The 18,290-nt window shown below is 40.7% G+C and overlaps 1 protein-coding gene across 1 annotated transcript in view; it reads right to left on the bottom strand.

Annotated features, from left to right (window-relative positions):
- cacna1eb (calcium channel, voltage-dependent, R type, alpha 1E subunit b) overlaps positions 1–18,290 on the bottom strand; it is a 66,081-nt gene that overhangs the window by 30,596 nt on the left and 17,195 nt on the right. The window contains exons 5-10 of the mRNA XM_084369047.1: positions 17,522–17,661; positions 5,549–5,652; positions 4,358–4,516; positions 1,827–2,017; positions 1,650–1,753; positions 1,452–1,567 (exon numbers count right to left, since the gene is read on the bottom strand). Of these exons, the coding sequence (XP_084225173.1) occupies positions 1,452–1,567; positions 1,650–1,753; positions 1,827–2,017; positions 4,358–4,516; positions 5,549–5,652; positions 17,522–17,661 (814 nt within the window). The remainder of the gene's footprint in view (positions 1–1,451; positions 1,568–1,649; positions 1,754–1,826; positions 2,018–4,357; positions 4,517–5,548; positions 5,653–17,521; positions 17,662–18,290) is intronic.

The raw sequence follows: 18,290 nt of genomic DNA on the forward strand, positions 1-18,290 counted from the left end.
CGTGTGCTTTGAGAGGCCAGCATGACCTTCTTTAGAGAAAAAGCTCTTATTCTCTCTTACATCCTCCCAATATCTCTCTCTCTCTCTCTCTCTCTCTCTTCCCACACTCACCCACATCCATGCACACATAAATATGCACCGCAGCTCTCTCTCTCTCTCACACACACACACACACACACACACCCGCATGCATGTAAACACACACACACATGCTGCACACAAATTTAAGTCAGTGAGTCAGTATCACCTTTTTCTCACCCTCTCCTTGCGTGGGAGACCAGCAATGTAGATTGCCATTGCCATATTGTGTGTTTGTGCGTGTGTGTTTGTGTGTGGCTACTTTACTGTAGGACCAGAAACTCTGAAAGTGTCTGTAGCAGAGCGATCGCTTTACAAAATCTGGAAGCCGGAAAGAAGGCCCACCGCTGAGCTGTTGAATTTTTGTAATCGTACAGTATCTGTAAATTTTCATTCTCTCTCGCACCTCTACTAGACTTTCAAATCGAAATCTGACCGAATGGATCAAATTCTTATCGTGAAATGAGTCATTTCGAGGGGGTTGTGATGGTCAAAATATTTATACACCATTGTGTTCAAGTGGCTAACTTCCAGTTTAACCCCCAACTAACTTGAATGGGAATAAAACATTTTACAGGTGTTATAAAAATGTGCAAATGTTACTGGACTGTATACATCAAATTCTCTGTTCATCGATAACCAAATCTCCCTACCTGCACCTCTAAAACTCACCTATTATAAAAATATAAATAACATTACATATTCATGTTGTGCATCAATACCTGTTTACACTAACCATAGACCGATGGCGTCTGTCTGTCTGTTGATCTGTCTCACTGTTTTTTACATGGACTATTACATAAAAACGGGCTGGGGGTGGTTGGGTGGGTGGTGGTGGAAAGTGGGAGTTTGTTTATTGTTGATTTGAACTCATACACTTTGTCTTTTTCCTGGAGTTGTTACAGCTTGTCTGTTAACGCACGATTGAATATTGAATTTCAAAGGATAAAGAGTTATTATCGTACCAAAAAGTAAACAAAAAAACACAATAGAAAGATTCAGACTCATCCAAACCTGTTAAATTCTTATCAAAAGTGTGCTATTAAGTTATTTCAGCACCATCTAACATTTTTGTCATATTTTCTTTTGCTTGTCAGATGGCTTTTACACATCAGCTATTGTCTGTTGTGACCAAACCCTTCAGTGATGATTGCAGGAAAACATCTGGATCCCAAATGCATTAAGCGGGACTGACAGCACTTGTTCAGGTGACCAAGGGATTAGGGCAACTTTCCCATAACTCGAAGATCGCAGGTTCGCTCATGTGCATCCGTAAACATCTGCATTCTCACTCACTGTGTCGCTGCATACCTCCGTACAACTAAACAACAGGTGTGTGTCTGCAGATGTGAAGTTCTTCTGCTGCCCAGTACCTGCCCTGTCTATCCAGGCTCGGTAGCCGTTCAGTTCTCGCTCCACCTGCTGCTGCCGGCGTAGCTTCATGAACGCCCGCCTGTTCTCCACCCTCTCCCTCTCCTTGGCAAACTCTCTGAAGAGAGAAGCGTTAAAAACTGCCGTCATAATACAGATGGAAACGCCAATGATATACACATAAGAGGAGTCACACTCACCCTGAGAGGACACCCAACACAAGGTTCAGCACAAAGAACGAGCCGATAATGATGAGAGGAATGAAGTAAATCCAGTTCCATGTGGGACCCAAGGCATCGTTGGTCTGAAAATCCATAACATTCATTCATTATTACACATATACAAGTGTTTTGTGGTTTGACCAGAACTGAACTCACGTTATAGAGAACGGCTGTCCATCCCTCCATGGTGATACACTGGAATACGGTGAGTACAGCGAACAGGATGTTGTCAAACTGCGTGATGCCGTCATTGGGCCCGATCCAGGTGTCGTTGCAGTCGTACCTCTCTGGACACTTCCTCACTCCGCAGGCGAACGCCAACTCCGACGAGTCAACAGTCTCATTGTCTACGTACGAAGACAACAGCAGTATAATGTGGATAAATATCCATATAGCTACATTAAAAAAATGTCCACATGAATAAACTAATATTTAGGTCTAGGCAGCTGGGCAGCGCACTGCCGCCAAACTTCCCTTATATTCTATCTGAACACTGTAAATCTTCATACATAGAATCTGTACCACATGCTGTGATGATGCATGTGGCGTACATTAACAACTCACACAAAGTCATATTCTGGTTTTCTAACCATCTGTCATATGCTTGAAACCACCACTTTTACACGTCGGATGAACATATGCCGATACGCTGATTTTGTTACATTCAGACGGAGAAGGGTGAGCTTTTTCACACTGTTTCTAGTCTTTATGCTAAGCTAAGCTAATAGGCTTCTAGCTGTACCGGTATGTGTCCATAGGGGTGTTTTTGGAAGCTTGCCAGCTTTGTATACTTGATCAACACAGGCTAAACCCTCTGATGAATCTGTCTTCATTTTAACTTTACATCGGTTAGTTGATATAGTTGTTCAGGGGTTTTTAAGAGGCGGCCCGTCACACTGGAGTCCCCTAATGTACGATAAGTAGCCTAGACCTAAACGTTATGCAGATGAGGAGAGGGCAACATGACACATTGCACAGCTGCTTGCATAGACAATGAATGGGAAGCGTAGAAACGTACAAGTACCTCTCCTATAACTCTTTGCAATAGAGAAAATTATATTTCCCAAAATGTTTTCCCAAAATATCAAATTTTTTTTGTTGAACTGCTTCAAGGAAACACTTCATTCACATGGTTTCTGTCCAATTTATGACCGTTATCACTGTCACAACAACTAAATAACTAAATAAACAACTAAATAATCATTTACTTGGACATTACGTATTCTGAGTAGATGGTAACTGCATTTTAAAGGCCCCTTCCACTCAAAAATGTGTTTTGCTTCTTGTTACTTCACTTGGATGTTTGAACTTCAGTGTGCAGAATTAGACACTAGAAGGTTTAAAGTTTCTCTGTGCTCACCTTAAATATGAGATCAACATGTGCATGTACGAGCAGGATTTTGTGACATCACATCCAAGCATTGATTCAGCATGCTACTTATGGCCCCTACAAACCAAACTGACATCAAAGAAGAAGTTGCGACAAAGTCTGACTGTTGCGTTTCCTCGTGTCTCCTTTATCTCGGCCACAAAGTTGCACTTAACACACCGCACAGACTACAGCCGGCAGCCGAAAAGCTTGCACGTTCCGCGCCTCATGAGAGGAAATACCTCTCTGCCGATATACAAACCGTTGGTAATGATTAAGCAGCATTTTCTGACACTACTGTCACTAATGTGGCTGTTTATAATCTAGAAAATGTCTGAGAAAACTGCACTAAATAGGTGAAAATGGGATACTACAGCGACAGACTTAACGTCAACAGCCAATCAGAGTGATTTCTTTTACCAACAAGCCGCTGCCGATTCTACATGCTGAATCGGCCAAAAAGCCTCTGACATCAGCCGTCCAGTGCCAACAGCGCGGGACACACTGCACTGACTACAGCCCCGGACACTAACTGACAGCCGACCTCCGGCCTGGTGTGTAGGGGCCTTTACACAAGTGTGATTTGGACATGAGTAGTTAAACTTTCACTGAACTATAACAGACACAAATTCTTAGTCAAAGCAGAGTATTTCTAAATGTCTTTAAATGCGTCTGGAGGGCATCTTTACAAAATGAATCGCTTTATAATTAGGGAATAGATTAAATTATCTTTTTCCTGTTCTAAATACTGTGAACCTTTTCAGCTCTGCGTTGCGTCTGGTGATGACAGTAAATGCTGTGGTGTGGCGTGTGATTAGAGAGTAGATGTTGACTAATTAAGCGGTAGCTAAATCAGCCTGCAACAACTCTAATAATACCTCTGAGCTCGCTGCTACTATAATCTACGAGCGCCTCAGGTTCTCAAACAAAGATGCTCACACCCTCTGTTTGAGAACAATGAGCGACACATGAGGTATACCTGCTGGGAAAGCAGGTTTCTACCTGCTGACAGAAACAAAGCGCGGCAATGATCCTCTAAAGGCACCGGTATTGTGATAAAAGAAGATGAACCTCAGGACAGGAGGTGCCCACAGATGGCGAGGTGGTCAAGCCAAAATTTATGCTTATACAGTCAGTCTGTTGGATATCATAATGCCTTACTACAGTTAAAACTAGATGGTGAAAACTTTGGGAAAACACTTACACTAACTATCTACTTACTTTACAAACATAAAACAAAATTACATTTGGTGCGTGGATTGACCTTTTGGCTTTAGAAAAGAAAGAGATTTGTGAGCAGTGTGTGCGTGGACCGCACCGAGGATTTCCACAGATGGCAGGCAGGTGTGATGAAGCTTCCCGCTGTAGAACTCCAGACCGATGATGGCGAACATGAGGATGGCGAAGAACAAAAGAAGGCCGATCTGGAGCAGCGGGATCATCGCCTTCATGATGGACTTCAGCACAATCTGCAGGCCTGAAAGTATTCACAAAGAAGAAGACAAAGCACCAAAGTATTTAAAAGAAAGGTCTGAGTCCATCATTGTGTTTGTCTGTAATCTATTTGAGTCTGTTGATTCAACTAAATGTTTAAGACTCCATTTTGTAAAAACAAAAGATTATGAAGGTTTGTTACTAAATTGATTTAGAAACACATAATTTCAGACTGTATGTGAATTGTTTTTTTCCCTAACATAAGTGTGTATCATCACAGAGATGGCTGGTTAACTAAACTGAGATGACAGAGAACACATTCAGTTTTGCTTTTACACCTCACAAGATGAACAAAGTAGAATACAGTCTTGTTACTATAAAGGCAGTAATTAGCTGTCAAGAACGGCATAAGCTGCAATACACATGCTTTCAATGTTTCTACATGTGCAAGCTGGATTTCGCAGGTGCTTATTGAACAAAGGTGCCAATGAATTGCAGCACTCGTCACCTTCTGACAAAAACATAGACAACAACACCAAGATGTTGAATGGTAAGATTGACTATAAGATACACTTTGATGCAGAGAGGGAGCGTAATCGAGAGCCTTGTTTGGACGATAAAGTTTTAAGTTACCTTGCAACCTCACTCTCGATGGGAAGCAGAGATCAGCAGTGTTAAAAAAACGCACCTAGTATTTGGAAAGCCAACATCCCAGGCCATTTGTCAGATTTTTTTAACTTGCTGGGAAGATAGTAGACTGTTGTAGTCTGATTATTGGAAGGACTTTCTAAAAAAAATGGAAGTTAGATTCATCTTACTGCTGTATTACATAATGAATAAGCAGCTGTGTGCAGTCATATAGAAAACTGAGGATGCCACATGTTGAGATGCATTCGAATGAATTGTCAATAGTGAGGTGAGGAAGGATTCACACTTCTCAAAAAGGGCATGAATGATCGATGATTGAAGCCCTTTTTTAAAAATTACCCACAAAGAATATTGATTTGTTATTTGCAGCATTGCACCAGTTTGTTCGGCCTTACAGTGCAGGATTAGAGGTCAGTAACGGACTCACTGGGGATCCCGGACACGAGTTTGAGAGGTCTCAGCACTCGCACGGCCCTCAGGGTCCGAAGGTCGACTGGGATGTTCATGTGAGCACCAGCAGTGGCCAAGATCCTGATGGACAACACAGACATTATCAGTATTATCGCTTGGTTTAGAGGTGTCGACTGTGTTTTTCTCGCTTTTATCATTTTGTCAAGACAGTGAAATTAATATGGCCCTGAAAAGGAGAAAGACATCTGGGTTAAAATAGAGAAAATGCAACAGGGACACATAAAAAAAACCCATTAGTAGCTAAATCTGGTGCCGAGATTAATGTTTTTTGTCTGCGGTGTGTGACAAATTTAATGACAAAAATAGGTAAAAGGCAACAAAAGGATGTAACTCAAGGACATTTTGGGAGTTGAGTCATTTAAAAGAAAAAAATAAACAGATATAATGTCATGCAGCGTTGTAGTACATCCATTTAGCGTACCAAATTTGTATGGCGAGGGACAAAGAATGCACAGCCACATACACCTGGCAGGCATCTCTACTCACATCTGCCCACGCACATACTGATGTCCCTCCACCTACACACAAACACTGAAAAACAGCAGCAGGAGCAACCGACAGGCAATCTCTAACCAGCACATACACCAGGATTCACATCCGAATGTTTCTTGCAGCGATGGAGAAAAGCAGATTTTGTGCATTTTTTCTTTTTTTTAATTAGGAGAAGATAACGTTGTAACAAACAAAACACAAGTGCCTGCCAGAAAATGGAAGATTTTCATTTGGCGATGTTTTCCACCTCAAGGCGATACCAACCAAGACGATTTTGACGTCCTGTAATCAGTCAATATCCACTGCTAATTTGCTAAGTAATATTCTGAGCTGTGAAAATTATCCTAGAAATTAGAATTAATTTCCAGAGACACAGAGACGCAAATTTACAAACTCATAAAATCTTTGGCCAGTGATCGGAAATGTGGGGGAGGGTATATATGTGTGTGTGTGTGTGTGCATGTGTGTGAGCAGGGGGTAGAAAGCACATGGCACAAACTCAAGTGTAAGCCCACGCAGAATCTCTCCTGAAAGCAGTGGGAGGGGAGAGAGGCCGAATGAGCGAGTGAATGAGTGAGGCCACGTTCACGCTGCTGCGGATAAACCTGAAAGCGCTGCTCAGAGCCGTGAAAGCTCATCGTCCACACCGCCGCGTTCGACGACTGAGCGAGAAACTGCGTGCTGTGGTTACAGGTGATGTGAAAAAATCGATCACGTTGTGTTTATTTTCCATCCACACTAACATGTGAGCTAGCAACTTCACATTTGTGCGAGTGAGGTTGAAGAGCGTTTACACAAAGATGTGTTTTTTGGCAAAGAACTGCTCCGTTTTGGGGTAAACAGATCGTGATGTGTAATACTCAAACCGACCCAAATACGCTTATAATGGCAGAGTTTTAAGTTTTCAGGTAAAATAAATCCCTGTGATGATTTGTGCTGGACCAGCTGTGAGAACTCTTAGCACCAGAGCTGTGCCAGGCTTCAGTAATGACCACTCATGTAAAATTTTCCCATCCCCTTTAAAAGCAACAGCCGCTTTAAGGACCTCTTAGACTCTAGGTATATCTGACAAGCCCGTGTTGAACATCATAATCAATGTTGCTCCAGGACCATTAGTGCAAATGACCAATTATGCTACTGTAATGTCATAGCTTTGCAACTCGCGCTGGTGTTGTTCCTGAAACATCGTAATATTGCTCCAGGGCCATCATTTCGATTTAGGAAAAAGCAACAATGTCCACATCTAGAGTCAGCCATTGTGGCTCAATCTTTTAAGTAAAGATATTTCCCCCAGGAGACTAGAGTTTGTATCCCATCTGAACATTTTATTATACTGCTCACTTACTATTTTTATGGTATGTTCATGTATTATTTTCATATTCTTTTCAGTTTTTTCGTGTTGTTGGGTTGAGGCGACAGAAAGACTTGGTTAGGTCAAAATAGGCCCTTTCACAACGTTAAACACGTGTTTGAAAGGATAACTTTTCCCATGTGCGTATTTTTAGGGTCTTTTTTGGGGTCACTAGGCTATGACATTACAAAAACGTGATTGATCAGGTGCAATGATGGTCCTGGAGAAACAATAATTACGATGTCCCAGGAACAACACCAACACGGGGATCGTTGGGGGAAACTGATCAATATACAGAACCATAAGTGTTAAAGGAGTAGTACAGCTATTTATTTTTTACTCTACTTTACTATTCACAGCATTTTGTGTCATTTGGTGGATTCTTGCCAGCAAGAGTTAAAAGATTACTGTTGTTCTGTTGCATATAATACCATAATTGTAGTGATACAAAGGCAAAGCTCCTGCTAAACATCAGCATCTCTTGAATCTTAGTCCGTCTTAGACTTGACAAAGCTCATTCAGATCCAGACAGGACTTTAAAACATTAGGCTGAGCGCTCTCCTCATGGCAAGTTTAATGTGGCCTTTAACACAAAACCCCTCATGTGTGCTTCTAAATGCTTTGAAAACATCAACATTTTTACTGATCAGATTGAGGTTGAAATTGGAGCAGACTGTAACCTAATTAAAGAATGACGTATCAGTCAGTCTATCAAATTACTGTGGCATGTCTGACTTTATTTTGGCACATGTGTAAGAAGTGTTGTAACGACACAGCTAGCGGTGGCGGAAATATCACATCAAATTAATGTAAATTAATTGACGCGACAAACACAAAAGAAGTCTTTCTATTTGTCTATTTTGCCTTCCACATACTGTAACTGTAGTGAGTGAGTGAGTGAGTGAGTGAGTGAGTGAGTGAGTTGAGTCAGACAAAGAGACGACACAGCGAGAGACACTGAGACGGAGCGGGAGCAGAGGAGTGGGAGTCTGTGGAAATAGCCTTCAAACCAAACACGCTGAACAAAGGCAGGCAGCAAAGCTCCTTCAAGGCTGCACTTTGAGCACAACAATTCAGTGGAGGCTCCCTCAAAATTAAAGTAAATGTTCTGTCTGCTTGTGGTAGCTCATGATTCATCCCTACACACACACTGTGGCCATTTTTCCTTTGTGTACTTTGGAAATTGGTTTCTTGCAGAAACAAGATTCCCTGGCACAGTCAGTAATCATGTAAAGCAACCTTTTTGTAGTCTTTCAGTGTCCAATATCATATCTTAATGCAGTTTACTTGAGATGCTGTATGGGCGAATTTGCATCTAACCTCTTTAGGAACATAAATTTGTTGGATACAATTAAAAAATTAGGTGGTACGACTGAGAGCAGTCCTAAACTGAGTCAAAGCCTCAAACTCTCTTCACAATGCACTAAGCTTGGAGGATGACATGATTTCCGGATTCCAGATGTTATACAGTGTGGCTAATCAACATTGTCTGGAAAGGACCCAGAATGCAGCTTTATATGAAAGTTCAAGATTTTCAACTTGCTCCTCATTCACATCACCCGGTTTTGTTTAATCTCTACATGTTTTTCCATAACAATAACAGTATGTAGATGATGTTCAACTCTACATATCACTGTTGTCTGATGATTTTCTCACGATTTAGTTCACTGACCAGATTTATCATTGGATATCCTGATTTCAGCATGGTTTTCGGTATAGCAATGTCAGTAAACCAGTCCACTGCTTTGGTCCAAACTAAAATGTTTCTCAGTTTCCACAGTGAAATTTTGGACTTTATGATGCCCACGGGATGAAGCTTACTGATTTTGTTTTTCTTTTCATCTAGCACCATCAATGTAATAATTTATCCAATATTTTGGTTTCTGACTAAATACCTTCAAATCTAATGGCAGAGAGGTTTACCTGAATCTTCAGAGGAGTATAATTCAAGCTTAAGTCTCTTAGGGCCACTAGCCTGGCTGTAAACTCTCATTGTCTCAAAGACGCAAAGATGCTAATAGACACAAATTCACACCTCTGTTGTCGATGTTAACATACTGTGTTGACTTCCGACTGGAGCTGGAGGGAAAATGTACTTTATATTATGAATGTACAGAGGAGACACGGAAAAGAAGAGCAAATCAGAGTCTCTGGTGAGTGGTGAGTTCATTGAGAGGCTCAACTGGAGTTTAAACACACAGACACACACACACCCTCACCACATGCCGTTACTTCCTAGCTTGAGACTAGTGTTTAGTGTTCTGGCTGTTTGAGGCGAAAATTCACTTTGCATTCAGTGTGAACGCACCATTAGCCTTGATATATCAAGATTGCCTATGAATTTCCATACATTTTCACATTTTCTTTTAAAGTTTGTTGTGACTTAAATCCTCCTTGCGCTGCCTATCCAACAGTGTGCCAGCAACCTACAGAGAAAGGCCAGTTTTGCAGGAATGAAAATTCACCTAGCATAAAGAAACACAAACTCTAATATGATCACTTCATCAGGGCTTTCAGTACAGTAAAGAGACACTAGAACACATAGGGCAGCTACACACATACACACGCCCCTCTACAGATTCAACAATCCAGCAGCGAGTTAATGTGCAGAGTGAGAGGCTAATCTCTTCCTCGTTGGCTCTTTAAGTGAAGCACTGTTGCACAGTATTGTACCAAACTGGCTCATGAGAGGCTGAATTCATTACATGCACAGAATGCAGCCTCTCCCACACACCTCCACCTACACTAGGAACACCACCAAAATCTACAGTAATCAGCAGCATCACGTTGCCGACCATTTCAACACAGCTCTGCATATGGTAATGTGCAGTTGACTCAACATCATCATAGTGCACAAACAAATTAAGGGCTTTAAATTAAATCTGGGGAAACATAAGCCACGCATGTAACGGCAACATTAATCCTGCTCAGTTGAATTGGGAATGAGTTCAAAAAAAGACATTTATTCACTATTAGTCACTGAATAAATGACGGGGTGTATGTTTTCCCAAAGAAAACTCACCAGGGACTGTAAAGCTATTAAGCAAAATTAGAGCTGAGACCACTGCAGCCGTCCTTTACATCTACTGAATATATACCACACATGATGTTGACGAGATCTTCAAGTTTTACTCTAAATTTCTGGATCAGTTTTGTGGGTGACTAACATGGCTGCAAGCGCTTTTGGCTGCAATGTGAATTTTGACCCAAAGTTTTGAGGTTTGAGACGTGCTGGTGCTTATTGGTGGGTTAAATGGCAATGCCAAGAACGTGCCACATACCGAGAGATCAGACTAATTTATCAACATTTACACAAAGACACAAGGATGAATTACCAATCTGCCCCAGAGCCTGAGACCCAGGACCTCCAGGATTGGGTTGCACCAACTATTTGTGCATAACTGCTAATGACTTATTTAATGTAGGCATAGGAGGGAAATTATGTTTGATTCAGCAATGGGGCCGTTTAGCTGAATGAGCGGGAAATATTTGTTTATGCTAATCAAACTGACATTTAGCCTGATGTTTTTAGCATAACACTTTAGAAATTGAGGTATATTGTGTTATTTTTCTAAAATATAATCTGAAAACTTCCAAATTTAGTTCTCAGTTCTCTACTTAGAAAAACGTGTGTGTTAGCCTATAGAGTAGCTGGACTCAGGCTAAGCTAACTTACAAACAGCTGCAGCAACCAGCTCTACGGGACCAAAATGACCCTCAGGTCCACTGAGTGTTATTTGGTCGGCATGGTGTCAAAATCTAGTTTAAAGATTTTAATATTTTTGTTTTTATATTTTGCTTACATGGCACAAACTAAATGCCCGTTTGTTTGTTTACTTTTTCTTTAAATTGTAAATAAACCATTTAATTTTGGCTCCTACTTTTGTTTCTCTCCTTCTCTTACCCCGGTTTTAAATTTGATTTGTTACTCCTCTCATCACCTGGACATTTTGGGGATGGAACAGTTTTATTCAAAAATAACACAGCACACATTAAAAGTAGGAAGAAGTAATCCAGCACTGGTTGAATTTCAACTTATAACAAGATTGCCGTGTACAGCTATGTGCGCTGGACTGAATGGAAACTATGAGATGACAGGGTCGAAGATGATTGCCCTAGTGCCTCCTCATAGGTTAATCTGGCCATTTATGCATGCACACATTAAATGACACAGATGCAAACTGCTTTGACATGCAAAGACCGACAAGAGTGAGTCTTTTCTCTCTCCTGTGTGTCTGTCTTTGAGCCAGATGGCTAATGAATCACTCCAAACTCCCACCCGGTGGTATTATTCATCCTGTCTAAAGAGCAACAATTTTAGCAAAGTGTCACACTCTGTAAGAGGGACTGGGGCAACAAGGGAAAGCTGATACCGTTCATGCAACATGATGGGATGCTGACAGCCACACACACACAGGAGTATGTGTGCCGGGCAGACGCAGCTGGGGATCGATATAATTTAGGTCTGATAGGAGGAGTTGTCAGAACTAATTTAACAACATGAGGGCAACAGGTTCGCTGGCAACAATCTGTACCTGCAGCCTGATAAAAGGAGTAACAAGCACACAGACATTAACAAGTCATTTGGGACACATTTCACTGCTAATCAAAGCATCAAGTCTACCTGAGCCAATCTGTTCGCCTCAGGATATAATTGACCATTTTAGGAATCCCATTGAATTAATTTGGTTTGTGGGTAAGTTGTTTTAGCTGTGGTCCTTTTTTTGCTACACACTCTTCACTCAGATTAAGGATTTTAATTGAGCTCGGTGTCCCAGCAGATTCGCTTCTAGCAATTCATTAATATGAAATGGAATGAATGCCGCCAGCGCTGGCCCAGTGGCCTCGATTTTATTCCCAACCGGCCGCTATGACACATGTGTGTTTTCTTTTAAGTCTGACTTACTTGTGCTGTGCCACCAGAGTGAGAGATAGTCACTGTGTGCATGTGTGTGTGTTTGTGTGTGCATGTGTGTGTGTTTGAGAGGGAGGGAGAGAGAGGAGAGCAGCATATGTGCTACCAGAAACTGTGTCAGATAGGTGGCAGGAAACCAGGTCGTCAGTTACCAGCCAGCTGTGGCTGGAATAAGGCAAGATGATCTGTGGGCTGCAGAGAGTAACACTGACAACTTTGTGCATTTCATGACCTAAGTTAACTGAAATCAGATGTATTAGAAGAGCTTAACCTCAAACGTTGAGTCTATAAAACCCAATGGAGTTTCACACCACAACTCATCTGACACTTCATTGTCAGGTGTGGTTACAGGTGCAACGAAGCACACTTTAAACCAGGGAGGACAATGAAACACCGCTTTACAGCCTGCGGGCACAGTACCATTTAAACCTGCAGTAACCTTTTTTTTTTTTTGTTAATGCAGCATTATCCTGCATTTGTAGCCATGGTTATGGCCACCTGATGAATTTAAGTCTCTTTTAGCTCCAGATTTGGTCTCTGCCAACTCCTCAGGGAAATTTCTGGATCTTTACTGGCTAAATGCTCCACTAAGTTCATGAGCTAGCTCCTAACTGTGTCTGTGGAACAGATAGTGTACGGTGAGTTTTCAGAGCTTTTTCACCTCAAACTTCTGAAACAACACCATGAGAGTGGTGTGGATGAACTAAAAACAGTATGTTTGCAAAACAATGAGCTGAAAATTAAGCTCCAGAAAGTCGAGGGGAGCTGCAGATTCAGATAATAATTCTTTGTAGGTTCATCACAACCCCTTTCACATTATTTTCTTATTGTCATTTTATACGTTGGCAATAAAAAAATGATTGCAGCCTCTTTGAGGTGCAGCACATCGATATCCCTATCAAAAACTACCTCCAAACACTAATGCATAAACTTTTGCAACTCCAATCTTGCATAAAGACCTTGTGTGGACTAATTTTAAAAACATTACTGGACTAAAACACAACCCATGAACATCAAGACTGATAACTGTGAGTCAAAACATACGTACTGTTCAGATGAAGGGTTACGGGTGGTTTAAAATGTAGAGTGATACAGGTACTATAGAGGCTGATATTGGATTTGACTTGCCGGAGGTATGCACTTGCCTGAGGGCCGTTCTAGTGTGGACATATTTCACCAAACAATGAATCAGGTGATTGATAAAAATAATTGGGTTCATGCCACAGCTCGCTCTGAACACTCGTGAACTCCATCAAACTGTTACACAACTTGCGCCACTGGCCATCAAGTGACATCCTACGCCAAATCTCTATTTTTAGTAACACTTAACACTTCTGTAGGCTTTACTGGTTCGCTGCAAAAAAAAAATAACTGATTCCTTTTTTGGGAAACTGTAGCTGGCGTCATCTGATCGGTTATAACAGACTTCACGGCAGAATTAACGTATTACAACATACAAGTAGCGTCATTTTTAGCTATATTTTCATGGTTTTACATCATGAAAATCACAAACACAACATAATTTAGATTGAGCTTCAACTAAACTACAAATTGAAAACCTGGTAGTCAATTTACATTCAATTTCACTTCTTTGCTTTTAGCTATCAGTAGTGGAGTCACGTAGTTTAAGGTTTAAATCACAGATCTGCCTTTGAAGACAAGAAGAAGATCATCGTAACGACATGTCGCTCCGGCCACATGTGGGGTGTCAAATCCAAGACTAGTGAAAGTCGTGTGAATAATGAGCTGTTTCTCTGTACCAAACCGAGCTCTGCTTCTTTTCAGCCAACAAGCCGCTAATTGAGAAACTGAGAGCAAACAGTTTTGTTGCAAACTTTGACAGATGCATAATGAGAGAATTTCAAAGTATCCCACTGAAGCAAACAGCGCTGCTGAGGTAACAGCTGTTCATAATGGATTATTAAAATCGTCTGAACACTTTCACCTTTTGAAATTCTGTGGAAATCTGTCAGCAACACAGCTGTTCAGCTGTTGAGTCCGGCACTAACTGGTCTGTAAACGTGATGCTGATATCGTGCCTTTTATGTAAGAGGCAGAGAGAGAGAGACAGCGATATAGAAAGACAGACAGTCAGAGAAATAAGAGATGCTGAGAAAAATAAAGATGTGGGTGTCAGGTTGAAATGAGATGTCAACATGCCGACAGCAATCTTCCCTGAAAGCTGAATACTGTACACTTAGCCATCAACAGTGGTAACAGTGCTTAACTCCTGCACAATTAATTCACTAAACCCCAGTCGTAAGTAGAACAAATAAAGTCTCTCATTATGTTTTTCTTTGGGTCTGCCTCTCCATCTTCCTCCCTCCCCCTTGTTTTCCTTCTCCTTTTCTTCTCTCTTTCTCTGCCATCCATCCATTCTTTCTATGCTTTTGCATAACATCTCCAGCGCTGCATTCACATTTAATTCACAGAGGTCCTGGGGGCGAACCGGAGCAGGTTTTAGACACAACTGCCAATCCACTTATCCACCCACATATTGCTGACTGTAGAGCCTGACTGTGCTACGGAAACACACATTTTCCTGCATTTATGTGTTTTCTTGTGGATGTTTGTGGTATTTAAAAATGTATATGCTTATAGAGAGAAAGCGCATCAACATATAAACAATAAAGACTCGCACTATAGGGTCAGCCGTTGCTTTGCCGTTTGTCAGTCACGAGGTGCAGCACGCAGGGATTAGAAAGCCTTTAAAATGCAGTACAAGCACGCATGGCAACAATAATGATAAACGTTGACACAAGCAGCGTCACACGCATGAATGCACCAACATAACTTGACAATCAGTGTCTTGGAATTAATCTTTTGCTTCACCAGCCACAGCCGGGTGAAGTAAAAATGAATTCTGTCAGAATTAATTGCAGAATCAGTTGCTGAGCATTAATTTAAAACTTTATTTCAGTCTCTCATACAATCAGTGGAGTTTGTAATTCATCATGGAGTTCAACCAAATTCAAAATTAACAGAGAGCAGCTGGAGGCGTATCTCCAAAACACACACACGTCTGTATATGTACACAAACCCATTCTGTTAGAGTTATATGTGGCTTTTTAATAGGCTATTAAAAGACTCCTCAGCTGACCTTTAACCAGAATCTTAGTGCCTTTTCTCTAATGTGGACACAGTGAGACAACAAAAAAAAAGCCAAAATCAACAATGAATCTATCCTACTTACAAGTAGTGTCTGTGTGGCTGCATCCTGATATATATAGTGTATTTCTCTGTGCTATAGACAATCGATGACCCACACTGTTGCACTGGGTGAAATAAATAACAATGGCTACTGCAGTTTATTTTGAGTCCCACATACACCGTCCTGCTGCTGCAAATACTCACTAGAGCACCAAATAATCCATAGCTGAAAATAGTAACCCAAAAAATACACTACGTCCTACATTAATGTAACATCTGCTTAGAAATACAGTCACCAACTATTTTAGGAAAATCCTGGCCCTTTTTTTAAAAATGAACCTGTACAGTACTTGTGATCCCTTTACATCAGATTTATGTCTTCAGTATAAAGGTTGGGGTTGAATGCCACAAACAGGCTGGAGGACTCGAAGAGCAGATACCGTCTAACGCACCTCTGATTTTGGTAATACCAAATAAAACATATTTAAATCCGCAAGATCAGGATTTTTATTTGGATCTGCATCAAATTATACTCACTACAGATAGTCACCTAAATATGCCAGATTTTTTTCGTCAAGATTTATGTGTTATTAAGTGAGAAATTAACAAAAATGTTGTCAAACACGAGCTAAAACAGGAGCTAAAACATAACCTGGCAGAGGTTAATATACCAATAACACCAGCATTTCTCCAGACGAAACTGACCTGCTGCTTTGTTAGCTCGCTACCTTGTTTATGGTCTGCCCCAAACTGTAGCTCAAGGACTAGAGCACGAATAATGACAAAATTATATCAAGTTACAGTTGCAATCAGATACCAATGCCAAACAAATAGCGGAAAACACAGTCAAAGCAATGGACCTCTAGCAAATGACTCAGCACTGCTAACTAGGCTAACATAGGCCTACTAGCTACTTTAACAACCACAACATCTGGTGATTTTTTTTTTTGCAAATCTGGTTCCCTCGTCTCAAAGTCTATGAGCTTTTTTAAATTGGTTTTCCGGTTAAATACCTGAAATAAGGTCTGTAGTCACCACAGACTTAAGATATTAACACATTTTGTTCTACGACTTAAATAATTCATTACATGTCCCACAATTTAATTATAAAGCGCTTACGTGTCTTAAAATAAGCGGTTGCTAAGAAGTGGCTAAATGAGACAAGCATAAGCATCATAAACCCCTTTGTCCCTTTGTCGAGGGAACCAGGGCGATGCTAAATTCCAGGTTAGCCTACAAAAATATGTCATCGCTACATCGCTACATGAACAGTAGTACGGCAGTGAAGGATCAGATATATTGTAGAAGCAGAAAAAAATGCCTCGGCTGTATTGTAACTTGTAATTCGTAACAACTTCCCTATTAACAGCACAAAAACAGAACAATAATAACAGTAATCTAACAGATCATTTTCACAGCAGATATTTTCACATGCTATAATAAGAAGAGTACAGGTGTAGCTGCTAATCTTAACGATGGCTGTATTCCATTTAGGTGAGCCAGCTTTAGGGTCCTGGTATTCTGCATACTGGCTCATTTACATGGACGCTTGGTGGAACTGAGCCAGCGTTAATTTATTAGTCACACCTGTGCTTTTCCCAGATATGACTGCTTTGAAGATTTATGAAGCATCCAAACAGAAATAAAGGAGGAAAGCCTTGACAGAAGTTGATGTTGTATTTTTATATTGGTCTATCCCATTTATTCTACCATTTATCATCCGAATCGATGGAGGGTGTTGATGCTGTACAGATTGTAAAGCACCATTAGGAAAATGTGTGATTTTGTGCGATAAAAATACAATCGACTTGACTACTGAACAATCCAAAATCTAAAAGTCTCCTCTGATTTGATTGGCTCTCAGTCAAAACGTTGGTTAGTTACAAAACTGAAATTTGTTCTTCCTCCGTGAACACTTTCACCAGTACGCTTGGCAAGAAAGTAACTTGACAATCTGTCGATTTACAACAAACATTTTTCACTTTGTGAAAAAAACTCAAATTCAAACTAATGTCACTCACCCACTGAGCACAACTATGAAGTCCATGACGTTCCAGCCGTTCCTCAGGTACGAGCCTTTATGGAAAACAAAACCAAGAGCCACCAGTTTGATCCCCGCTTCGAAGCAGAAGATCCCAATGAAGTATGGCTCCGTTTTCTCCTGTGGAAATAATGCACGAAAAAACGGTCAGAAGTGTCTGAACTTAACTGATAAACACACTAATATATGCTGCAGCCACGAACAACGTCGAAACTATAACCTGCTGGATTTGATGCGCATTTGGTGCATGCAGTATGAGGGTTGAAAACATAGTGCCATAAGTAGTAAAAGTACAAAAGTATTATGAGCAAAATATACAAAAAGTTTGAAAGTACTCATCATGAAAATGGTCCCATTCAAAGTGTTATATTTATCATATAAATGTAAACGTGTACAAAGTAAAATATTTCCCCCTAAAATGAAGTGGATTAGAAGTATAAAATATCATAACATGGTATTTAAAATAGGTATTTATAGCACTGGAGTAAATATACTAGTTACTTTCAAAAACTAAAGGTGTATTTGTATGTGGCATGATGATGATGTATGCTGGGTCATTTTAAAACAGATATTCTTCCTCACCCGTTTCCATGCAAAATAATCCACCTCTTCCTTAAAGGGATAGTTCACCCCTAAATTGAAAATGTTTGTCCTCTTACCTGTAGTGCTATTTATTCATGCAGATTGTTTTGGTGTGAGTTGCTGAGTTCTGGAGATATTGACCGTAGAGATATCTTACTTCCCTCGAC

Source organism: Pagrus pagrus (assembly GCF_965226575.1).
Source record: "Pagrus pagrus genome assembly, chromosome: 12".
NCBI classification, from domain to species: domain Eukaryota; kingdom Metazoa; phylum Chordata; class Actinopteri; order Spariformes; family Sparidae; genus Pagrus; species Pagrus pagrus.